This window comes from Phodopus roborovskii, unplaced genomic scaffold, assembly GCF_943737965.1.
Source record: "Phodopus roborovskii unplaced genomic scaffold, PHOROB, whole genome shotgun sequence".
Taxonomy (NCBI): domain Eukaryota; kingdom Metazoa; phylum Chordata; class Mammalia; order Rodentia; family Cricetidae; genus Phodopus; species Phodopus roborovskii.
This window is the reverse complement of record NW_026126515.1, coordinates 2,797,233-2,823,731: the sequence shown is the minus strand read 5'-3', so window position 1 is coordinate 2,823,731 and position 26,499 is coordinate 2,797,233. Positions and strand designations below refer to the sequence as shown.

At 46.7% G+C, this 26,499-nt stretch overlaps 1 protein-coding gene across 3 annotated transcripts in view; it reads right to left on the bottom strand.

Annotated features, from left to right (window-relative positions):
- The window catches only part of Smoc1 (SPARC related modular calcium binding 1), a 143,694-nt gene extending 122,648 nt beyond the window's left edge, over positions 1 to 21,046 (bottom strand). For all 3 annotated transcript variants that reach the window (XM_051196240.1, XM_051196242.1, XM_051196241.1), the window contains exon 1: positions 20,852 to 21,046. In XM_051196240.1, coding sequence (XP_051052197.1) covers positions 20,852 to 20,947 — 96 coding nt within the window. In that variant the 5' untranslated portion in view covers positions 20,948 to 21,046. The remainder of the gene's footprint in view (positions 1 to 20,851) is intronic.
- Between the last annotated feature and the right edge of the window lie 5,453 nt (positions 21,047 to 26,499).

Below are 26,499 nucleotides of genomic sequence, written 5' to 3'. Positions count from 1 at the left end.
AACAGATGCTTCCTACAATCGGTGACAAGGCAAAAGCCGCCACAGAAGGCCTTCAATGTCCCTCTCCTAATGCGCAATGCAACTCTGTCAGCTGACAAGTCCCAGTTACCCAGCAGGTTGGCACGTGCATCACTGAATAATTTGTTGTGTGTTTGGAAACAAAGACACAGGACAAAGCCTTTTGCAACATCCACTTACACAACTCCTGTGTCTGGCAAAAGATGTTCTTTCTCAGACATTTGTCAAGTTGCTTCCGAAGACACCCCACCCTAAATGGAATCAGAATGCTTTGTCTTTTAATCAGTGGTTTTACTGGAGGAGAGAAAATACCACTTCCCCCTTGCCTACCACAGCCCTGTTAGAGGACAACCCATACAGTTTTGTGGAAGTGAGTGTGCCAACAGTGATGGCAATGATGAAAATCTGTGCCCTCAGTAAATTAGTTTATTTCCTCGCCACCACCTCAGATGTTTACATCCCCCAAAATGCTACAGCATAACCTGCAGAAAGCTGGCCCCTCCACAACAACAATAAAAACTGAAGGAATGAGAGAGTGAATCCCAACATTCTTCCTAACTATAGCTAGCTGCACTTTGAGTCCAAAGCTCTCAGGTCCCGAAGCAAAGCCTGCCCGTGGAGCAATAAACCCGAGCCCATCCATCTCTCTGCTGCCTCTTGGGCTGTTGCTGATCCACATATTGTAACTTATTTTCGGGTCTGGACATGCTATATTTTGGTGAGCTATCCTCTTTAGGTCCAAGTGTTAAAGGTTTGGTCTCCAACACGGTATTAGGAAGTTGGACCTACTAGGAAGTCCACAGGTCTTTGGAAGAGTGGCATTGAAGGAGACTAAAGAACCCCAGCTCTTTTCCCCTTTTTCTTCGATGACATAAGCTGCCTGCTGTTCCACACACTTCCCCAATGGCATCCAACACTCCCTTCAGAGCCCCAAAGCAACCGATCTGTTCAGTCAAGACTGGAACCTCTACAACCATGAACGAAAACCTTTCTCTTTGAAAATTAATTAGCTCAAGTATTTTTGCAATAGTGGCAGACATATAGGTTCATAATCACAAAAGCCACATGAACACCTTCAAAGACCAAAATCCCTAAAGTCTAAAATCCCTAGATCATAAAATCCTGAAAAGCTAAAATTTCAAAACTGTAACTCAGAGTAAAGCCATTTAAAAAAAAAAAAAGTTGAGATAAGTTCTCATTGTGTAGCCTAGCCTGGCACATGCACCCAACTTCATAAAATACCATGTAGATAATATGTCTTTATATGAGATTGATCAAAAAATCACCATGAGTTACTACCTCAAACACAATCACCAAAAAAAAAAAAAAAAAAACAAGACCTTGAAGAACTATTTTCTTTCACAAATATAATACATAATATAAAAAGAACATCATTCATTGAGGAAGAACCCAGAATGAAACAAGCCTGGGGTCCCAAGGACATTGGCTCCAGACCTACATATGGTGCAAAGGCTGGTGGTACCATGATTCACAAGAAAGCTGCCCCAGCTCCCAGAAAGGGACCAGTTCATCTTCTCCATTTGTTCTCTGCAGCCTTGATCAACTTGATGGAACCAAGATTCCACTCAGATTCCCACAGCAATCTCCACTGTGAATCCTACCATACATAGACACCCAACATTGACATGAGAGGGCTCATATCCACCTAACTCCATCAACCAGCTAGCTTGCAAACCATGGTCAATCCACTGATTTCCTTCCCCTGAAATCTGACTCACTCCTCTGCTTGTACAATGCCTTTTTTTGTTTGTTTTCTTTTATTCCCCAATAGGAACTGTGGTTTATCAAGACAGGACACTTTCGAGATTTGAGCATTCAGGATCTCAAACTTTTTTTCAAGATGATGACTTTCTAGATTTTAGACTTTAAGGATTTTGATCTTTGTGATTTCACCATTAGGGATCCTGGCATTTGGGATTGTGCCTTCCAGGATTATAGCCATCACTACTTCACTCCATCCACCAGCACACACCCTGAATCCGGGACAAGGCCGAGAAAAAAAATTCCCACTTAAATTTCACTGCACAGTGTTAACAGATGCGAGTTGGTCTTCTACAGAACTGAACAGCACAGTGTTAGCTGTGGCCACCAAACCAATATTCCTGACTTCACATCAGTGAAGGGGTCATTCTGGCTCCCAAATAAGGTGTTTCTCTTGTCACAGGCATGAACATAAGATCTGGGGATAAAGACATTGGCTGCTGTGGAACAATCTTTTTACACTGTAAATATGTATTGTTCTCATTGTTAATAAAAAGATGATTGGCCAATGGCTAGCCAGAACTTGGGGGGCAGGGAGAATGTTGGGAAGAAGGAGGGTGGAGTCTAAGGAGTTACAAGCAAGATGCAGAGGAAGCAGAAGATAAGCATGCCACGCTGAAAGAAGGGACTGCCACATAGCTGAAGGAGATAAGAAATTTGGGTTAGACCCAGACCCCTGAATGTGGGTGTCAGTTAGGAGGCCTGGGCAGTCTACAGAGCCGCTGGTAGTGGATCAGTATTTATCCCTAGCATACAAATGGACTTTGGGAGCCCATTCCACATAGAGGGATACTCCCTCAGCCTAGACACATGGGGCAGGGCCTAGGCCCTGCTCCAAATGATATGACAGGCTTTGAAGACTCCCCATGGAAGGCCTCACCCTCTCTGGAGAACAGAAAGGGGATGAGATAGGGGTCAATGGGGCCAGGGGGAAGGGGAGGGAGAGGGAACTGGGACTGACATGTAAAAACAAGGTTGTTTTTAATTTAAATTTAAAAAATAGAAAAAATCTGTACACACATATTGTATGTATTGTTTCAAATAAACTTATTAAATAATCAAAAAAAAAAGGTACTACTTTGGGCTGAAAGGATAGCTCAGCTGTTAAGAGCACTTGTTACTCTTGCAAAGGATCCAGAAAAAAAAAAGAAAGAAAGAAAGAAATTGGGTTAATTTAAAATGTAAGAGTTAGCTACTAATAAGTCTGAGCTACTGGCCAAACATTTATAATTGATATCAAGTCTCCTTGTTGGTTATTTTGGAACTAACTGGTGAACAGGAAAGAAAAGTCTATCTACAATGACTAAAACTCTTCCCCTTTGGAGTTTGTCTGGGTATGTATAAGTAGCTACTGGCAAGAACAAATTAAATTTGTTGTTGTTATTTTTGTTTGTTTGTTTTATGGTATTTTTGTTTGTTTGTTTGTTTTGTTTTGTTTCATTTTCAAGATAGGGTTTCTCTGTGTAGCCTTGGCTATCCTGGAACTCTATATAGACCAGGCTGGCCTCCAACTCAGAGATCCACCTGCCTCTCCTGAGTTTTGGTCTTAAAGGTGTGTACCACCATGCCCAGCCAAGAACAAATGAAATTTAAAGGTGTTTGTGTTCTTCCAAATCACATTTGCACAGGCCACGAGTTGCAGACTTGCCCACTAAGTTTTATTCCCTTCTGCCGTTTTTAGCCTGAAGCATGTCGTATGCTGTTGTTTGCCTAAGACTCGCCTGTGGGACTTTTGAGACATGCGCTTTTCTACCCTGCAAAGTTAGACTGCACTTCTGCAAGCACACTCTGTGAAAAGATATCGTAAGACCCTAACGATATTTCAGCTCCCTGGAGAAGGGGCCAAGATTTTGCTAATGGTGTCCAGCCACAGGCTGACCTAACTACGGAGTCCATGAAGCGCTGAGCCACTGTGGTCCTGTGTCTCATCAGTAACGGTGAACATAAGGATATGGGCACATTGTTCTCTGGGGTTCACTGTTTTGTATAACATAAGGAGAGACTCAGTCATGGAAGATGAGGGAAAACATGCTTAGCCTCTCTAGTCTTTCCTCTGACTCCCAAGGTGAACACCTCAGAACAACGAAGCTTTCTCTGCTTCTGTTTTCTCACCTGTAAAACGGGGATAATAACGATGCCTTCCTGGTAAGGTTGTCACAATGAAATGGCTTGGCCTGTGAAGGGCTTTAAAAGGCACCTGTAACATAAAAGCCAAGCCAGTGTCATCACACACAACTCAATAGATGCTTTAGAGTCTGATTCAGACAGCAGGAAACCTCAGCTTTGCGCTTCAATGTGAAGAAAATAAGTGGCTCACGGTCTCCGCCCTCAGCCATGCCCCCTGAAGAAGGGAGTTGGGTGGCCCCTTCTGCTGGCACTAGGGGTACCCAGTCTCCCCACCTCTCCTCCTTAGCTCCCTCCATACTGACAACCTTTGCAAAGCACAGCCCCTGAGCAGCAACTGGAAGACATCTCTGAGGCTCACTGCTAAGCATTCTCCATGTGTATTGGATCACTAAGGTGAGCGTGTTGACCAAGAAATGAGCTTGCAGGTCTCCATTCACCCTAGCAACAAGGGAGAGTCTCAATGAACTGAAACCCAGCAACTCTTCTTAGCTATTCCAAAGAAAGGTCTCAGGGTGAACCACTAGCCTCAAAAATCAGACAGACGGGCAGACGGGTAAAGAGAATGTAGGCTCACAGGACAGAGACCTCCACAACAGCCAGTGTCACGTGCTCGGGACTCTGTGTGGAGAGGCCTAGAACTTCATACTCCAGAGACATGGGCTTACGGGGTTATCTACACTCTGGTGGGTCAGTTTGGTTTGGTTTGTGCCTCCAGGAGCCTCACCAAGCTCTCACAGTGATATCAGATGAAAATCCCCCTTGGATTTCCAGCAGAGAGAGGAGAAATGACCCTTTGAAGCATCTCAGAGCATTCTACTTTCTTAACGAGGCCTTCTGAGAGGAGAAACTATGGGCATGTGTTGCCAGGGCCAAGGGAAAAAAAGGGGAGGGAAGGTTGAGGGAGGGGAGAGCATTTGAGAGATGGCTCAGTTGGTTAAAAAAAAAAAAAAAAAAAAAAAAAAAAAAAGCTTTCACGGCAGGCATGAGGTCCCAAGCCTGAAACCCATTAAAAAGCAAGGTGTGGTGGTGCAGTCCTGTCATCCAGCCCTGAGGGGACAGAGACTGAAGGATCTCTGCTGGAGACTGCTGTGCATCCAGGCTAGCCATTCAGTGAGCCTGTTTCCGTGAGAGATGCTTCTCTAAAACACAAGGGGGAAGGGAGCAACTGAAGAGCCCAGGACATTGATCCCTGAGCTCCCATTCACATGCATGCACACACAGACAGAGAAAACTGAATCATATAAAATATTCAACTAGAAATGCATATAACAGAGAAAGAGTAGGAAAAAAAGAGCATGGAACAGGAACAATAAACAGAAAACAGTAACAAACTTATAGGTATTCTCTGATCTACGATAGTCACCCAATCACCATCAATGCCAGTGGTGCCCACTCAAGTAAAAGTTTCTAGAAAGTAGGTCTAACTGGCACAGCCACCTTTCCTGGGAGTATTCCTGCAAGAGGCCATGCTTCCAGAAGCAGTTTATGTCTGCAAGCAGCCCAGACAGCAGTCTGGAGGTCCAAGCCTGGAAGTTACCAGGAGGGTCCATCCGTTGACAGGACCTCAGAATGGCAGCCTGTCTCTCAGGCCTGAAAAATAACAAGCAGGTAGCCACCACTCCACCAGCAGCCTTTAGAGTCAAAATTTGGGGAAAGAACCTGTGAAGCCAGAGAACATGAAGATGAAAGACAACATTGGGAATGACGGGGTGTGTATTTGCCAGGGGGAAAGTCAGCCACTCTGCCTATGGAGGACGACCATGCTGAAGGGCAACATTTTTCTACTGATCCCCATCTAAGGAGACACCCTAGACCCATCTAAGATGGGAAAAGGAAAGGAGGAGCTCTCTCTCTCTCTCTCTCTCTCTCTCTCTCTCTCTCTCTCTCTCTCTCTCTCTCTCTCTCTCTCTCTCTCTCTCTAACACACACACACACATTTGTTTTAAGCAAAAGATAATAGAAGCACTGATTATGTATTTCCAAGGGACAAGGAACAAAACATGATGAAGTTTTTATGAAAATCATTCATGATTCTGTTTCATCCACCTTTTTTATGAATAGTTAATACTTCCTGAGCACCCATCATGACTGAAATTAGTAATATCCTCCATGTACAGATAAGGAAGGTGAGGCTTACAGCTTCATTGGCTTACCCAAAAGCATGCCACTGAAGAGCAGCACAGCTGTGACCTAATTAATCTCAGGTCACTTTGGCCCCAATGCACTCTGTCCCACTGTCTTGTGAGGGGCTGGGGAGCAGGCAGCCAAGCCAACGGCAGAGGCTCAGGCCACCCTGATGCCCAGATGCCCAGCTGTGAGATCAGAGGGGCATTTCCTTCTCCGTGTCACCTCAGCTTAAGGAAAGAAGATGCGCCTGTCATCAGCCACAGAGGGGCAGAACTGTACATCTGAGCATTGTTTAAGCCTCTGCCTCAACGTTGGAGAAGCATCACATTACCAAGAAGGCACCTGTGGTCGTTAGAGGCAGGGAGAAAACGGGAAGGCTGAAAGTTACGAATCACATCTGTGCGGTCCCTGACATTAGGGTTTTCTGAAGTCATTGCCAGGGAGGCAGGAAGAGTCTCCCTAAGAGAGCCCAGACCCTTCCAGACCCTCAGCAAGAAAACAAGGGTTTCCACTCCTAACTTCAATCAAGAAGGATGGTGATTATATCTAAAAAAAAAAAAAAAAAAAAAAAAGCCTCTCAGGAGAACACAAAGCCAACCCCCAAGCATAGCCCCTGGGGTGTGTTGTCCTCCCAGATCAGCTTGGGGTGTGTCTTCACCCACCTCCTGGCTATGAACAAGTTCTTTGAGCCTGATACCCAGATACAGTTTTCCTTATTCAAATTGTGTTGCATGCCATTTGACTTAGCTGCCCCTAAGTGGACCCCCCCCCCACAGTGTTCGCAGAAACCAGCAGCTCTTCCTCTGAGGGAGGTGAGAATACTGGAAATGCCTGTGGAGCCAGGTGGCAGAGGAGGTGAGGAGTCCGTGTGTCCTGAGGTTTGAGCCACATGTCTCCCCCAGCACTGGAAACTGCTGAACTAGCCAAAGGCAACCCAGAAACACAATATCGTATAAAAATCCAAGCTATTTCCTCCCCTTGGCTGGGACCCATGTACTTTCTAAGTGTTCCCCAGGCATTTTTGAAAGGAACAGTTGTGGGGAGAGCAGTGGTGTCTAGGGGTGGGGGTATCAGTCCGGAGCTCTGCCCCTAGTTGGCTATGAGTGTTCAGGACAGTCCTTAGCCTTGTGCCAAAAAGGAAAACTAGCCATGAGACTCCTCGGATCGTGGACTTACATGCTCATGATTTCCTTGTCCCAGAACTTCTGGAATGATCTTCACATGGCCCATCCATTGTATTCTGATGAAAGTTTTCAGTCTTTGTATATTCCTTTTTGTTCCTATTATCTCTTGAAATGTCTACAACGGGACTAACCTTGGAAGTCATTCAACCTGGATTCAGTTGGTGAAGAAACCAGTCCCACTTAAGGACAGACAGCCCATTTGCTGGCTCTGACCTTCAATGTCCAACATATTTCTCCCCAGCCCTCCCCACCCATGGGCCTCTACATTTTACAGGCACCCACACGCTCCTGTGCTTGTGGCCTAGGCGTCCCTTCCACTCTCTCACCATGACTAGCAGCCATGGGAAATGCTAGACTTGGGATAAAACAGGCTCCACGGAAGGCAGGGAGGAGAGGGAGAAAGGCTCCAGAGTATTCAATGTCACTCTGGAATCGCTGAAGTAAACAAGCCTTAAAGCACTGTGCTGGTCAGCTAGCCCTGCCAGAACAAAAGGCCATAGCCAGGGCGGCTTTAACAACAAAAAAACTATTTCCCCTCGGTGCTGGATGCTGGGAATCCAAGATCAAGGTTCTGGCAGAGTTGGCTTCTGGACACTTCTCTCCTTTGCTTACGGACAGCAGCCCATTGGCTGCCCCTTTGCAGGGTTTTTGTGGCCCTGGTGTCTTTCCATGTGTCGCCTCCTTCTCCTCCTCCTTGTGTATCCCAGGATGGCCTTGAACTTGATACAACCGAGGTGACCTCAAAGTTCAGACCCTCTATCTGAGTCCTGGGATTATAGGCATGTGCCCTCACTCCTAAGGATCCAACTGCAGCTAGACAAGCATCCCGTCAACTGAGTTGCATGTCCAGCCACTAACCCCTTCTTATAAGGACTCCACTCAGATTACTGGAGGGCCTGGGTGAGCAGCTCAGTTAACCTTAAGTAGCTTTGTAAAGGCCCTGTTTTATTATAATTAACTCAACTAAGTTTCTATGTCATTTTTAAATTTTATTATACTTAGATTTATTTTCACTGGTGCATATAAATATTAGTATTATATGAATATTCTTTATATTAGTGTAGTAATATGTCAGACTTCTTTGCATAGCATAGTATTAAACTGTACAAATTTAAAATAAAAATTAAGTTAAAAGGCCCTATTTCTAAATATATCCACATTTTGATACTGGGGGATGAGGCTTACAGGGGGGACTTGCAGAAGTCACAGTTCAGCCCACCACACCTGATTTACCTCTCTCTATACCTCAGAGCCTTCTGGAGGCTCCACTGTGAGCTGATCCCCTCTACTGTCTAAGCCAGTTCAAAGACCGCCATCTGATTTTTGGAATATAAATTCTCACAAACCAACCCAAGGTCTCACAAGCCGGTCTAGTCATGCCTGGAGCCTTCCCAGTTCACAACAGAGAACACAACTCACTTCCCCACGCTCTCTCAGCTTCCCCCAGAAATCAGGAGGCTTCTTTTCCACAGCCGACCTTGGTGCAGAGCTCCCTTCCTGCAGAGCTGCAGTTACACCCAGTCTGCCCATCTAGACCACTAAGAAGGGAGCAAGGGCACCAAGCCCCACCGCCCCTCCACAATGCCGAAGCGGCAGCAGCAACACACAAAACCAATAACCCTCCGTGATGGTGGGTGGCACTGTTGTGTCTCGGGCCTTCCTGCCTCCTGGTGGAAGTGCACACCCATTGCCCCAAACACACAAACACACAACATCACCTCCGTGATGGTGGGTAGCACTGTTGTGTCTCGAGCCTTCCTGCCTCCTGGTGGAAGTGCACACCCATTGCCCCAAACACATGTCCAACCTGTCTTGATCTGCCTACAGATCTGCCATTTTACAAGTAACAGAAAGGATAAAGGAACACTCCCACCTGAACCCCAGCACTATTGGATAAAGAGGCAGGAGGATCACAAACAACAGAGGGTAACCTATTGTACACCGCAGGGGCAGGGCTACATGGCAAGACTCTGACTCAAAAAAACAACAACAAAATAAAGGATAATAATAAAAGAAAGGAGTAGAAAACACAGTGGGAATCAAGCAGTACACCCAAGGTGAAACCACCTGCTGTTCCACCAAACACGTTACAAAAGAGGGAAGGGGCCACACAAGAACCCGCAGGTCAAAAAAGAGTTCAAGGGCTGAGGCTTTGAGCACAACGTGTGGCCCTAATTCAGATCCTGAACGAGACAAACAGGAAAAAAAAAATGTTTTGAGATAGTGTTCGAGATCTGAATGCTGATTGTTCAGACTATACTAAAGTCAATACTCTTTGGTTGTGTGATATGCTTCTGTGATTAGATTTTTATTAATGGATCCTAATCTTTTAAAGAGGCAAGTATCCTTTGCCTTCCTGGGGGCTTACTTCCCACAAACTCATCGTAAACAGACAATATTATAACTTGAATGTGAATTCATCTCACCCAGCCTACTGAAAGTCATAGTTAGTAACACTCTGGAGTGGATTATTCCTTGTGTAACCAAGTCTGTGAAACATTTGCCGAGGATACAATTTGATGTCAAATTCACTTCAGAATAATCAGAACTGGAGACTAGGAAGATGATGAAAGAAAGAAGCCTGGCCCTGAGCTATCTGTTACCGAAATTCCAAGGGAATTCACCACACTACCCTCTTCATATTTTATGTATACTTAGAAGTTTCCTTGAGTGACTTAGAAAGAAAAAGAGAGAGAGAGAGAGAGAGAGAGAGAGAGAGGTGGAGGTGGAGGTTGAGGAAGGGACGGGGGAGGGAGGGAGGGAAGGAAGGAAGGAAGGAAGGAAGGAAGGAAGGAAGGAAGGAAGGAAGGAAGGAAGTTTCTCTAAGAAATGGAAAGAACCCAAAGACAAAGCCTGAATCTAAATTCTCTACCAAAGTCCTGGTGTTATTACCAGGACAACTGGCTTGCCAATTCACACTCTTTACAAATATGAACCTTCCCAGAATGTTTACAGATGATATGACATACCTTCTTTTCAAATGCTACTGGGAAATTTTGAAACACAGGCCAGGCACATTCCACAGGGTTGCACTAAGGAGTTTAGCACACAAACAAATACTACTTAAATGCATGAGTAGCATACTGATTGTTGTTGATACAGTGCAAGTCTTTTAAAACTTACTCATCCTAATTTCTGATCTTAGTAGTGGATACCAGAGACCCACAATGATAGACTAGTTACATAAGAATGTGAATGTTTCATAGAGCAAACCACTGTTTGCTATAAAGTGCCCAAACACAGATATTTGTCAGATCTTATAGAAAAACATATCCCTTTAATATAAAAATATACTAAATTGGGGATATAACTCAGAGGTAAAGTGCTCCGCCACCACATACAAGACACTGAGCTCACTGACCAGTACTGCAATAATAATAATAGTAATAATAATTAATAATAATTCCTATACTTATGGTAAGAATCAGGGGACATGGCAGAGAAATCACAAAAGGAAACAAACGAATGTAGAAGGTTTTGTTACGTAGACATTCATTAAATTTGCATTCAGACAAATGATGAATAATTTTTATTTGGGTCATTCTTTACTGTCGTGGCTTGGCCCCCATAGGCTCATATATATTTGAATGCTTAGTCACCAGGGAATGGCACCATTTGAAGAATTAAAAGGATTAGGAGTTATGGCCTTTTTGGAGGAAGTGTGTCACTGCAGGTGGGCTTTGAGGTTTCAAAATCCTATGCCAGGCCACCACACACACACACACACACACACACACACACACACACACCTCTCCTGTCTCTCCTTGAGGATAAGGATGGGTACTTCTCCAACACCATGCCTGCCTTTGTGCTGCCATGCTCCCTGCCACGATGATAATGGACTAAGCCTCTGAAACTGTAAGCTAGCCCCAATCAAATGCTTTCTTTTCTAGTGGTTGCCATGGTCATGGTGTCTCTACCCAGCAACAGAAGTGTGGCTAGGACACTTACATTAAAATATTATCTGGAATCCAAATTTAACTGGACAGCTCAGATTTTTACTTGCTAACTTTGAAATTCCTAAACTAATTGCCTTAAGTTTGAATAAATGATTCAGTCATAATAATCCAGCAAGTCAGAAGAGCAGGGAGGGATGCCAATACTAAGGCTAAGGAGCCCACCCAGAGCTGCAGAGAGGAGGAGTGATCTCAGAGCCTCAGGCAAGGTAGGAGGGAGGTGGCCAGCAGATGTGGTGGCGAGAGGTTTTGAGTTTGGATGTGCATTCCCTCTGAAGAGAGAAGAGGCATGCCCCCCATCAGTTGGCAGCAGATCCCTCAAAGAAGCAGCCCTTCCCTTTGTTCTTGACCGTAACTGTGGAGCAGGAGGGATGCTCACTTGCAAGCTATGGGTGAGGACCTCAGTTTGGGTTCCCAGGACCCATGTAAAAGGCGTCCAAAACACAGTTGATGGAGCAAGATAAGATGTACACAGTAGTAAACAATAAGAGACTTTGCCTCAAGAGGGGAAGGGAAAGCCGCCATCTGAGGCGTGTCTTCTGACCTCCACATGTGCACTGTGGCACAGGCATGCACACATTTTCATACAAACACACACACACATACATGCACAGGCAAAAAGATATTTCTAAGTATTGTTTTTAATATCAAAACAACTTACTGTGATGGATCTAAATGCATTGTAATCTTTTATGAACTTTCTTATGTATTATTGAACATATGCAAAGGGATCTTTAAAACCCATGTACTTATCACCCAATTACAAACCAACAAAAAGAATTACCAATTCCTTACAAGTCTTCTATGTCCTTCCAATATATTCTTCTCCATCCTCACCCTCTCACCCTAGGGAACCAGGAATATGACCTTCATATTATAATTATCCATATTTTTCTCATACATTTTCACATCTATTTGTACCCCTAAACAATGTATGGCTCTTCACATACCTTTAACCTTAACAACCTTCACATAAATAGTAGCTTGATCTATGCACTCTTCCTCAATGCACCATTGTTCAAGCTCCTTTTTAATAATGAAATGAATCAATTTAATCATTAAATCATCATGTTTGGTACTATGTAATAGTCCATTATTTGGTTATACCATAGATTATTTTTCTAATCTTTTGTTGTCAATCAGTCAGCTAGTTTCCAATGTTTTCCTATCACCAAATGCTATTATGAACATCCTTGAACACAACTCTTCATACAATTTAAGGGCATTTCTCTAGGACATATAATAGAGCAGAATTACAAGGTCAAGAAGTGTGTGCAGCTTCAACTGTAATTCTACAAAGTGATCGTACTAATTTATATTCCCACCAGTGGCAATAAATAATTTTTATAGTTACACCCTGCTGAGGGTAATTGAAAATGCTCCTTTAAAGTAGAGTGGGTTCAAAGCCTGCTCAAAATAAGCAGGAGGCCTGATGCTAATAGTTCCTAGCCTTAAAAAGCAGACCTGCCATGGGCACGGCAGAAAATGATGTAGACTAAATCTGCAGGTTACCCATGAATCAGCCTGGACTGTCACTCGCCACAGGCACACGAAGGACAGGAAGCAGCTGCTGCACCTGCCGTGAGCTCAGGGGGTCTAGGGCAGAAAGGAGGAAGGTGGCCAACAGCTTTGGTAGGAGAAAGACTACAGGTTGGAGCACTCCTGAAGGTAGGTAGCATCCTGGGAGAATGAACGCAGACTCTGCAGCAACTGGCAGGGGACCCAGAGAAGTGGCACCGGTGCCTCTCCCCATGCCTGCTCTAATTTGTATTACTTTCTTGTAGGATTGAAAGATGCTCATTGTCCCTAAATAACACCCCTAGCACAGTACAACCCACCGACTCTTCTTACACGAACTGACTTTCTTCTTTTTTGCACAAAGAGGACCATATAGTCTGGTTTGCAGCTTACTTTTTTCTTTAATTGTCCAATATATCTTTACAAAGAAAGAAACCATTCACATTTATTGAAAATTCCATTATTCAATAAACATTCACTAAGCACCTGCTCTTGGGCAAGGCAGAGTCCATTAAAAAAAAAAAAAAAAAAAAAAAAAAAAAAGAAGCAACTTTACCATAAGGGACTGCAGACACAGGCCACGGTAACAACCTCATTTGTTACATGCTTTCCATGGCCCAGCAGTTGTACTAGACCCTTAAGGAATGTGGCAGGCGGAACAAGCCCCACTCAAGATGTCCACGTGTTAATGCTCATACAGCTGCGTTATGAGGCAAGAAATTAAGGTTGCTAGTTGGGCAACCCTAAAATTAGTCTGTACCATCCAAGGAGACCTGACACTATCATAAGGCCCTTCAATGAACAGCAAGAGACTGCGGAAGAGCAAGATGGCCCAGTGGGGGCGGGGGGGGGGGGGGACTTGACCATCATTGCTGAGTTTGACGGTAGAAGGAACCATGAACCAAAGACTGTGAGCGGCTCTCAGAAGCTGAAAAGGGGCAAGAAAGTGGATTTTAGAACCAAACATAACGGTCCATGCCTGCAACTCCAGTACTTGAGGTCAGGAATTCAATGCTGGCCTCAGATACATAGGGCATTCATGGAAGGACTGGTCTACAAGAGACCCTGCCTCAAATACAAATGCCTGTGTCGCGCCCTCCAGGGCTCATGGAACACTGAAAATGGGGGACAGGAATAATGTAGAAGTCAGAGGATGGGGTAGAGAGTGACAGATCGCTTTCATCTGGGCATGACATTGAACTCTTGAGCACTCAACACTGAGCTCTTGAGCGCTCCACAGTTGTAATTATCCACACAAGACTGGGCCCAGCAACATTCTGACATGGAAGGGGCCTGTACACACTCCCCCACAGATATAAATACCAATGCCCTGAATGGCTGCTGGAGGCAGCTGAGACAATTTTTTCAGGGTGTTGCCAGTGTTAATGTGTACAGGCTCTTGTAAGCAACTCCTGCACGCCAATAACTGAATCAAACGCAGTGTGTGGAGAGGAGAATGGAAGGGAAGGGGGGCTGATAACTGTGGAAAACAGGGACAGAAATAGGGCCAGCAGGAGTGGGGGCGGGCAAAAGAAGGCTATGATGGTGCAAGTGTAATGCAATGAGTTATATACATGTGTGCGAATGTCAAAATGAAGTTCATTATGTGTAATTATTATATGTTAATCAAACCCCCATTTAGTCCCTTGGCTCTGTTAACCACATTTCAAGTGCTTAATAGCGATAGTAGGTGTGGTTAATAGCAGATCCCTGTTCCATTGCACAGCACCTCAGTCATTGCTTTTGAGCTGGTTGGTGGCTCTGAAAGGCGGTTATGAACAGTCATAACACCCAGCACCTCACTCAATTACTTCCTACTTTTATTTCTCTCCCCGACCCCAGGGGTCTGAAAGCAGGTACATTCCGAATAGCCACAGCAACTATTTAAAACCCTAGACTCTGTCCAGGAGAGATGCTTATGACCATTCTCCCAAGGGCTGGGCAGGTTGTTCGATTCCTGGGACCAGCTTGCCTTGCAAGCCAGTACCTGAATTTGAACCTCAGAATGCACATTTTTAAAAAACCTGGTGTGGTGATGACTTGTAACCGCAGCACTGAGGGGAAAGGGGCAGGAAGGCCCCTGGACCTCCTGGGCCGACCAGCAAGTTCCAACCTAATGAGTGACCCTGTCTCAAAAAAACAAAGATGAAGCCAAGGTTGTCCTCTGGCTTCCGTTTCCACATGCACTTGTATACCCACATGCAAAATAAGCCCTGGGTTTTTTACTGCCAGTTCCTTAGAAATATCAACCTTGTAGAATCTCACCTTCCACCTACAAGCTGGTTTTTATGGGGTGGGGGCAGGACTGCCCACAGGTATGAGGTATTGGTCAGGTTTCAAGTCACCTAACATACTGCCTGGCTTACTGTGGGGAGACTCCACTGAGATCAGAGCTGCCTTCTCTGCTGAGTGAAGGGTGCCCCACACTGGGCCCCCAAAGGGAGGTGCAAGCCAACAAAGCAATACTGGGAAGTCCATGGAGCTCCAGACCTAACAAGCTAAGGCAGTGGCCATAGGGAAGATTATTTTGTGATCCAGCGATTGAGTTTAGAATGATGTCAGACTGAAGGAAAAGCCAATTCTCTGCTAGAATGACCTGAGGTGCGTGGGTCTTCATGGAAACGACTAGAAACGTTCGTAGAGACCCAATTCTCTCATCCCCCTGGTGACTCGCAGCTGTGCGGAGCACGTACTGTGCACAATGCTAACCCTGTTTGGCAGGCTTCGCGGCAGCTCCGATCAATTTCTCATCAGCAACTCAACCCTTGTCCTCTTCCAAACAGCTCAATGACAAACACAGAAGGAGGGGCCTGCCACATCGTCAGGCCTCGCCACGGGCAGCCATGCCAGAACTTGGCTGCCTGAACAATAAATCTCTATGTGGTCTGGAGAGAAAAGCCACCCTGTACCTGCTGTACGCAGGGCTATACATCCAACTCAGTCTCTCCAAAGTGGAGAGAAAGGAGGAGGTGGGACCCAAGGCCCCGTCAAATGAGAAACAGGCCTCCAGTCTTCACTGCACAGAGAGAAAGCAGCTCGGGAGCCACACCAGCTAGGAGATGGCTCTACTCAGCTGAGCTAAGGGCTCAGACACTTGTGGGTGGGATCCATCTTAGCCTACCCAGCAAAGGGGGGCAATATGGCATTTTCTATAAATTTATAAAATTATCCTGAGCTGAGCCAGCTGATGCCCATATCTGTGCTGGAACCTGGGCCTGTGTAGATGCACATGTTGAAGTCAAAGAACAACCTCAATTGTCAGTCCTCATCTTCCACCTTGGTTTTTTTTTTTTTTTTTTTTTTTTTTGGTGGGGGAGGGACAGGGTCTCTTTTTTTGTTTTGACAAGGTTCTGGGTTCTAGGTATTCTCCTGTGCCTATCTCCCATAGGAGCATCAGAATTATAGACACACACTACCAAACCCAGTTTAATGTGGGCTCTGGGAATTTGAGCTCAAACCCTCATTTCCACAGCAAGCACTTTACCCACGGAGCCACCTCCCACACACGTTTTACTTGTTGCTATTGCACCTATGTTTGTCCTGAGTGGAATTTTTCATGGTGTAAATTCACCGCAGTTTGTTCATCTGGGCCTCCCCTCCCCCCCCCCGCCCCCACTAATGGGCAGCTGGGCTGCTTCCAAGCTTATGGTGATAACAGCACCATGGCACCCAGCTGCAGCCTGCTCAGCTGAGTTTCTCTAAGGCAGGCATGCCTAGGAGTAGAACTGCTAGCCCACACCAAATGGGACTCCTCAGCCTCAGGAGGGCAGATGACAGCAAACTGGCTACAGTGTCTAGCACTTGTTGGATGCACGCTTTCTCCGCCTAACCCCTTCAGTTTAGTTTCTTTGGGCTTCAAATATCAGCTCCACCAAAATGTTTAAATCAAGTTCTGACTTTTAATCCCTGTGCAGCACCTCGGGTGAATTCTCCTGCCTGGAAAAGAGGCCTGGACAAGAGGAAGAAAATCTAAGTGGAGCAAAGACCCTGGTCTAGACACCAAGGTAGGATAGTCCAATGGGAAGAGACAGCCCAGAAGCTGTTTCACTTTTGACAAGCGGGAGACAGAAATGGAGGTTCGGGGTAGGGCTAAAGCCCATTTCCCATCCAAGATGCTCACTCAGCCTCCTCTGCGTCATTCTTCTCATAATCACTGCAGGTGCCGAGAACAAAAACCTGGAAACGGAAAGCCCAGTTTGTAGGTTGCCAATTTGAAATGACCGTGGGACCTCACCACACAGCCTAACCAGGTTCTATACCCACGAGCTGAGTGTTTGCCAGTCTGACCAGCTCACAGATGAGTCGGATCCCTGTTCTGCCTTTAGGAGCTTGCAAGTTTCCTCATTTCTAAGACAGGATCAGGCATGAAGTGCCCAAGGGATAACAGTGCCAGGAAAGAGATATGCAGTGTAGAAGGACTCAAACAGTAAGAACAGCAGAAGCCTTCTTGGAAACCCTGACAGGGGGTGGGGGGAGGAAGCAAGGCAGGGAGCAAAGAATATACTTAAAATAATTATGAACTCAGTTTCTGACTTGCACCCTTGACTTTCCCATAGTCTCCTATTTCTCACTTTAGGGGTAGGTTGGTTTTCTGGGATAGGGTTCCTCTGTGTAGCTGGTGTGTTGGGGTTTAGAATTTTCTCATGGGGTCATCCTTCCCTTTAACTGGGAACACACACTAATCCATGCAAAACCCCCCCCAGAGCCATACATACACTATGTGGAATTCAAACAAGCCTGGAATTCACTCTGTAGACCACAGAGATCCACCTGCCTCTGCCTCTCGAGTGCTGGGATTAAAAGCGCGTGCCACCACCACCTGCCTTTCTCACATTTTTTAAATGTCTCTAGCCTCTAGTCATAGTCAAACACAGAGGAGCTCAGGATCATCATTGAATATTCTTTATCTGCACTTCCACATACACTCACAGAGTGAACTCTACCAGGTACCTGGACCTGTCCTGAGCTCTGCATACATGGATGGACAAGATAGCCTCAACCTCAGCCCCCATCCCACTCCATCTTCAAGGGTGGACAGAAGATTTAAAAAGACTATTCGCTTGACCTGCCCATCATCACTCAGACCTCATCAGCCAGAGACAGCCTCTCCCTTTCCCCCTTTCTCTCCTAAAACATTTTCAGGAAATTCTGCAAGATGAAAGAAATGACTGCCTGCTCCATAATTGAAAGAACCCGGACCAGCTTCCCAGGTAGCCAAGTGGCTCTCAAACCTCAGAGACCCAAGCCTCAGGTGCTTCCCACAGGGCAGCCTCCAATCTGATACTTGATAGCTGGTGGTTTCCAGAGTCAAACAAATGTCAGGAATTTTATGAAGGAAGGCAGGAAGCAGAAAGGGGGGCAAGGACGGGGGTCTAGGCCTCAAGGGAGCTCAATTAGTGAGTCAGATAGTTAAAGCAAAAGGGCATGTTCTCAGTTTCCTCTCAGTTTCCTAGAAAGCCAGCTGGAAAAGATGGCAGTCCTTAGGCCTCTGTCACTCAAAAGATTAGGAGAGGAGACCTCAGGGTTGCCCAAAGGGAATTCTGCAGCAAACCAGATGTTTCTATTCTTCCTATGATTCCAGAGCTCTCAACTAGAGCCACACTTCTGGGGCCACCAAGAAGCCACAGAAGAGAGCTGGTATCTTCTGAGACAGGGCTGAAATCCAAACATGACCCTTTATCAATACAGATAGAAAAGATTCCTCCACAACATCTCTCCCCCCCCCCCGCCCCGCCCCCGGTGTGTTGGGGTTTAGAATTTTCTCAGGGAGTCATCCTTCCCTTTAACTGGGAGCACACACTAATCCATGCAAACCTCCCCCCAGAGCCATACATACACCATGTGGAATTCAAACAAGGCAGCAAGCCCCATGTTTCACTTCCCTCCCTCCAAAATGGGTCTAAAAAGACTGCCTCTCTTGTTCTTAAGAGATTGTATAAAGCGCCAAGCCCAAATGTTCATAACTGGTGGTTGTCACTGCTGCTCATAATAACTGTTGCACACACAACACATGCTTAAAGAGCATTGCTTCCAGTCTAAGATGACTCAGTAGTTACAAGCACTGGCTGCTCTTTCAGAGAACCCAAATTCAGTGAGTAGGGCATCTCACAACTCCAGTTCCAGGGGGACATCAGAGCACCTACACACACATGCCCATATTCATCTACAGTTATACACATACACATGTAACTAAAAATAACAAAAAATCTTTTTAAAAAGAGCTGTGTCTCCTTAGGACATTCTAAATGTGTGTGAGAGAGGGAGAGACAGAGACAAAGGGAGAGACAGAGACAGAGGGTGAGCTGGGATATCAGCGTACCTAGTTACGGTTCCTGATTATGTTCCATCAATTTTGTCAAATAACAAACTAAAAGAAGCTGTCAGAAACTTAGCATCTGTTTGCCCTAAAATCCTAACTTTCTCCTAAAAGGTGCTTTCTCCAGTTCCAGGAAAGAAAGCCATATGGCTTGAGACATTAGACATGCCCAGCAGCAAGCAAAGCCCACCACCATTTGTCGGAGGGCCTCTCTCCTTTCGACCCTCGTGTGGGCGGGCATCCAGATTGCAGTCGGGGTGCTCTGGTCTGCATCTCTGTCTTGACTGTTCCTAATTATTGGAGGGAACGCCGTGGCTCTCTCTTGCCTGACCTTAGAATTTAAGAGCTTCGAGTCCTCATATCAAACCATCAGCTTCATTGAAAAGGCATGCTCATCTGCATCCATAAAAGTCGCTCCTGGAGCCCTGACTTGCCCCAGCTTTGGGAGTGCTGTCGAGGATTTACGACACACCCTGGGTCTAATCTGCTGCACTTTAACTGCTGCTGTTGCACATCTGGCCATAAAAGCAAGGGCCGGCCCAACATGAGGACAAACACTTTTCTTTCCTAAGTGGCTGCAAATCTGATCTCCCAGTGATAGGTGGGCTCAGATGTAATCAGCCCAGCATCTGGGCAGTCATTAAGTTAGTCAGGTTTTGTAAAGCTTTTCTTCCATGCAGAAAAGCTATAAAGATGATTCCCTCGTAGCAAAAACCAGGAATGAAGAAGCAGCTATGTGAACAGGTGGTAATGGGACTAGGCATCCAGGAAATAGGGCCAGAGGATATCCAGAAAAGAAAGCACAATTTGGTTGGGAAGCCAACCTTGTTTGCTCAGAGGTCCTAGCTACTTTCCCAGGGAGGTTCGGGCAGGGTACAGGCAAACTGCTACCCGGAGGTCCAGGCTCTGATCTGACTTACTCTGATGCCTGCCCAGAGATTGCCTCCATTATATTTTGCCAAAGGAACCACTCGGTGCTTTAACAAATACATTTTTTAGGCAGTGAAATTTTTTATTAGACCAATAGGAGGGGCAGGGAGAGCAATAATCTAGACCAGAAATGAACACAATGCTGCCGGTTCCCGTTTTACAGTGCCCTGGACAATCCGTCCTGTGCACAGAATTGGCACATTTCGTGTGGTTCAGAAACTCCAATCAGACCAAGGTTCAACCGATCCAACCCAGGGGAGGAGATTCTGGAATACTGTGCAGCTCTCCCTCCCGAACTTCTCCACAGCTCCCCACCCAGCCCTGCCACTCCTCCCGGGCCAGGCCGTCAGGAGGGGGCATTAAAATTATCTGCTGTGGGTTTTACGAGCGACGATTGCTTTTTAAAACAACAACAACACAAGGTCCCTGTGTGGCTCGCGGGTAACCTAAAACTCTCTAGGCAGAGTACCCTCCCGCCCCCTCTCCACACACAGACACACACACCCTCCGCCTGCCAAGAAGGCCAGCGCAGGGACCGGTGCAGCGACACCATGGGGAAGCTCTGCTCTAGCCAAGGCCGAGCTCCCATCGACCTAGGAGGCGCCTCTAGGGGCTGGGGAGGGGGTCTTGAAGGAAAAGACTCGGGAGAAGTTCCGGGAAGAAAACCCACCGGTGACAGGTCCTGGGAGTCGGTGCTGGGGGGGGGGGGGAAAGGCGGGGGTGGAGAGGCAGTGAAATTCTATTTCAGCAACTTCTCCAAGAGGCCCGCAAGGGACTAGACAGTAGAATCGGGGACCAGGTCTGTCACCCACCCCCTTCCCCTTCCTGCAGATGAACGGCCCAAAGAGCCCTCTCTCCGCGCAGGTGGGCGCGCGGCCGGGAGACGCACTTACCCTGGGGCCGGTGGTGCGGTGGCCCCCGGCCGGGGACAGCTGCACCAACATGAGCAGCAAGTGGGGCATGAGCAGGCAGACGCGCGCGGGCAGCATGGTGCCAGCCGAGCCAGGCAGCCGCTAGCGGGCAGCTGGCAGCGGGCAAGGGGCACCGGCTGGCTTCAAAGCGCTTGGGGCGGGGGCGACCCTGGTGGCGGCGGGGTGCAGCCAGAGAGCCTGCAGCAGGGGCTGGCGGAGCCTGCGGCCGGGGGTCACGGTCATGAACCGCGGAGTCCGAGAGCTGGAGCGCGAGCGTGTGCTCTGCGCGTGGCGCCTGCTGCGCTCGGCCTGGCCGCGGCCACAGCAGGTTGGATGCCGGAGCCCGGGCCATGGGAATTCCCGTTATAAACCCCGGGAGGGAGGGGCGGGGCCCGGCGGGGCTGACTGACGGGTCGGGAGGCCTGTAGCAGCCGACCCTCCGGCAGGTGGAAGCCAATGGGAGAGAGACGAGAGGGGCGGTTCGTGGTCAGCCTCCCCCACCCTCCTCCCACCTTGGAGCTACACTGGTTTCCCCGCCCGAATGGACTCTAGCACAGGCTGGGATACCGAGTAACTTTCTCTTGGCAAGTCCTCACTGGGAACCTCCGAGCGCTCCAGCAGCCTCGGCCCCTCCAGAATGGTCACCTGGCTAGTAAGGAAGCCTTGAGCACCTACCGATTTTTAGCTCGTAGGCTTGAGTTGTCGCAACAGCTCCGTGAAGAAGGCAGGGAAAAATAGCTCCGTTATCCAAATGACACAAAGACTTTGGGAAATGCTCCCCGGAGGCCCCAACACCGGGAGACAACTTGGGAAGCCACCAGGTGCCGCCCACAGGGTGGGCTGTGACCATCGTTGGAAAGGGGAGTGGGGGTGTTCACTTCTTTCAAAAAAAAAAAAAACTCCTTACGTGTGGCATCCAAGTTTCACAGCGGCTGCCTGAGGGAAGTCTCACAGAGGCAAAATGAAGCACCCTGGTAATACGCCCTGTGGTCCACATGACCTGGGATTAAAACTCGGGCACCCCGTTTTACCAATCTTGAACTGGGGGGGGGGGTCCACAGAAGCAGCCTAGCCTCTCTGTGGCCTGGCAACGCTGGGGGAAAAAAAAAAAGATCAGAAGAGCCCTGATCTCATATGCGGAGGAGAGCAAGGCATAAACGGAGGAGTGGTCTATAACAACAGAAATCCTAGACACTCCAAGGAAGGAGCCATCTTTCCTAGGAGACCAACCTTGGAGAGGATTGCTTGGCCCTAAGCAGACCTGTCAGGTACTGGAGGTCTGTCCACAGTGGTCCCGGGGGCCAGCCTGGACATGGTCACAGCTACATCACATGGCTCCTCCACCCAACAAGGTGTCTTCCCCACAAGGGACCCATGATTATCTCCAAATGTGGAACACGGTTCTTGGTGATTGGTTTCCACCGGTCTGGGCCCGTCCCTTGCTAGGGAGAGATCTATTTCTCCAACCAAAGTGCCGTAAAACACAGGCTTCAAAGCTCCCTGACTGCCCTGAGAGGTCCTGACAAAGACTAGCTCTGCTCCCTTCCAGCCAGGTTCTCTTCTCCTTATATGAGCAGGCTTCCCAAGGGGCACACACACACCATCTGGCTGCACACACCAGCCAGTCTTTCTGAACAACAAACCAGAATGCACCACTCTGCTCAAAGGGTTTTGCACCTCCCCCATCGGCCTCAGACAGAAATGTCCAGGCAAGAATAAAAGGTACTCCAAACAAAATAAAGAACATCCCTAAAAAGAAGTGCCAATTTTCAGGCCTGAAGCCTGCCTTGATCAGACTCTAGAACAAGATCCCACCAACACAGAGGTGAGATCTCAGGTCTGCCATCTAGTGGTAAAACCTTGAACAGGACTCATCTGAGATATATTTCCCCCTCTGCAAAATGGGAGTGTTTAAATAGCATCCAGACCATGCAAGTTACTGGGAAGACTAAAAGAGATGGGGTGAGCAAAGCCCTTATAATGACATATGAAGAAAACAACCTAATACTTCACGGCTTCTTTGTGCTCAGGATGATTTTACACATTACAAGCCGGTCAGCAGGAGATTGACTTGTCTGGTGGCCTCATCTGGTTAGTAGATGACAGAGCCAATTTTCTAGGTTAGGCTTTAAGAGTCTTATCCTGCCTCTGTCGCATGGAGTCTCCTGCCACTGTGTCACTGGGAGTTTCTATGGAGACTCTGCTTCGCCAAACACCAGGGGGAAAGGCATAGACAGCAAAGGTCGGGCCTTCCTGGAACAGCCCTCGTGATACAGAATACTGGGGATAAAACCAGCTGGACTTGGGACACTTGTCCAGCCCTGAGTGTGCATGCATTACTTAGGCCATTTCCATGCACCCTCTGTGTTTCCCCACAGGGGGAGCAGCAGGCTGTAGGCTTCTCCGGACTGCCACCTGGCCACATGCAGCCATGGAGCTGATCCACGGCCTTCTGGTGTTGGAATTATTGAGAAAGCTGTTGGAGTCAGCAAGCATGCTCAGATGGCCCCTGGTATCTGGCAGCATGAAGCCCCCAGGGGGAGCATTGTGGTAGTGCTTTCCATCCCCAACCCCACATGCTACTTTCCAGCCAGAAAACTCATTTCCAAATAGTCACTGGTCCAAAAGTTGACATCGGGCTGGCCTTCAACCATGTAGTTTAATTTAAAATACAAGCAACTGCTTTCCAGTTGCTTTGCTCAGTATTTTTTTCCTGCTGGTCAGCATGAAGGACCTGTCATGACTCTGGTTGCCATTCTTGTGACACGTTTTCTTTTCCCAACTCCTCCAAAGCCCAGAGAGACTCAGAAATCCCAAAGAACCCCTAGTCCTAAACAGCATCTCTCAGCCAATCAGGCTCAATCTTGTGATCCAAGCAAAAAAGTAAAATTGACAAGTTGTCTTGCCCTGGAGGCCAGGTTTATGAGCCCAGAACAAATCTAGCTGGCCTGACAGCTGATCTGTCCAATTTTAGTCACACTTTCTGCCCTTTGTGGCTTCTCTTTTCAAGAGGATATTTTAATGGAAGAAAAATAATTCTTTATCTTATAGCTCAGGTCTTTGGGGGGGTGGCAGTTTGAAATGTCTTGCCCTTTTGTCCTATTCAGAATAACAACATGCCGTCCATTCTAGCAAGTGCAATGTTCATTGTTAAAGGGGATCTTTGAACACACACATAGTCCTGAAGTTTAACTAAGAGAGGGAACAGATAGGTACCTGGAGACCATATCTATGAGTAAAGCTTGCATTGTATGGGAACTCAGAAAGCAAGGTGCTGTATATCTATCAGGCAGGAAGGACCCCTGAAAGCAGTAAGTCCTGAGGGTCTGGAGCAAAGTGCTTCTATGTTGTCAATGATGTCAAATTTGTGTTTGCTTTGCTGTTGTAGCCACAATCGAGCTAAGGTGTCCAAGGTGAGAACTCCTGTCAAAATCACTTTTGAACTCAGTCGGGAATTTGGAATACTGAGACTAAACTTACAATTTGGTTAAGATAAGCTATTTACTAGTCTTACTTTGCAAATGAGGCTTAACCACAGAACTTTACCTTACCAACGTTCTTGCTTGAATAGAACAACAAGTAATATAGAAACGTATCTGCTTCTGATCTAGATTCTTATTGATGTTCTGTCATAATAAACAGCTTTTACCTAGTGGTCCAAGAAGGCTGTTCAAGTCCTAGCCATCATATCTGCTTTCCAGTGAACAAGAAAGGAAAAGGGGAAAGAAGAATGTGTACTTGCCAGAAGTTACACTGTATTTTATTTCCTTGACTACATACAACTCTATAGGTATCCAGGTAACATAAAGGGTTACTAAGTAAGGAGACACAGTTGGCAGTAGAACTTATCAACATTGTGATACTCAGAGGCCACCTGTAAGGTCTTCAGCTCCCTCATATTAAACATATATAAATAGGTGCTAAACATTAAATTGTGCCCCTCCCACAAAATTTATCTCTTAGGACCCTATCCCCTTCATGTATTAAAAAAGGACCTTCAAGGAGTCATTGGGACTAAATGAGGTCATAGAAATGGAGCCCACAGGAATGAGATCAGTGCCTTCAAACAAGTCATAGGAGAGTTCGCATCTCAAGACTGTCTGATCTCCACCATGCAAGACTTTGAACAGAAGTTGGCACTCTGGCTTCAACAAAGCCCAACACGCTGGAACCTTGATCTTGAATTCCTAGCCTGCAGAATTTTGAGAAATTCCTATCTATTATTTAGAAGTACCTAGTCCATGGCACAGCAAAATTCATACAGGAGTGGAAGCAGCTCGGGGAAAGAATTGTGTTACAACCAACAGAGCTGAAAGGAATGGGAGAGCCAAAGATCCATGGGAGCCCTGAGACATCCGGCTGTGGAGTTTTCCCTATTGGCTTTCAGTCTTGTTTCGGCCCATTTTCTCCTCAATGCACCCCTATCCCTCCTTTTGGAATGCTGATGCATATTCTGTGCCATTGTATGTTAGAAGTTGTAAGGAATACAGTTTTTCCCCCCGCTGCCTCTGGTCTTGTCCCGACGCCGCACCAGCCCCAATTAACACACAGAGACTCTGTATTTGATATAATCCTGTTGGCCTGTTACTAGTTTCTTATCGGCTAGCTCTGTCTTAATTATTAACCCATTTCTATGTATTTCCACGTGGTCTTACCGAGAACGGAGGAATGGTGGTTCTGTTCTCTCCAGGCTCTCCATCTTGGCTCCTCCTTACTCCTCCCTCTTTCCTTCTTGTCTCCTAGTCCCGCCTCTCTTGCTTTCCTATTGGCCAACAGTGCTTTATTCATTAACCAGTATAAGAAACATATACAGAATGACATCTCCCATCAAGAAGTAACTAATTTTCTTTTTGATTTTGATTTTACAGGGGGTTATAGTTTGTCTGGAAAAGAGACTTTTGATTTTGGGCTTTTAGATTGTGTTGAGACTGTGAAAGACTATGGGGACTTTTGAAGTTGAACTGAATACGTTTTACATTATGATATGGCTATAAGCCTTTGAGAGGCAGAGAATGAAATTTGGTGGTTTACATAAGAACATCTAGCCAGGTGGCGATGGCATATGCCCTTAATCCCAGCACTCAGGAGGCAGAGGCAGGAAGATCTCTATGAATTGGAGGCCAGCCTGGTCTATAGAGTGAGTTCCAGGACAGTCAAGGCTATACAGAAAAACTCTTGATGTTTTAATGCTTGGTCCCCATTTGGTGGAACTGTTTAGAAGGATTAGGAGGTGTGGCCTTGTTGGAGGAGGTGTGTCACTGGAAGTGTCTCACTCTCTCTCTGCCTCATACCTGTGGATCAGATGTGATCTCTCAGCTTCTGCTCCAACACCATGCCTGCCTGCCAGCCTGCTGCTACCCTCCCTAACTTTATGGTCATAGTCTCACCCTCTAAACTGTAAGCAAGACCTCAATTAAACACTTCCTTTTCAAGCTGCCTTCGTAGCATCCTGTCATGGCAGTAGAAAAGTTACTAAGACGACCTGAACAGGAACTTCCATTATTTAATCCAAATGGGATTAAATACTCCATTTGGTCCACCTCACCAGCACTGAAACAAGCCATTGAACCCCTACTATGCACCAGGCACTGCATGTACAATGTGAACCACATAGGTACCTGCCCTTGAAG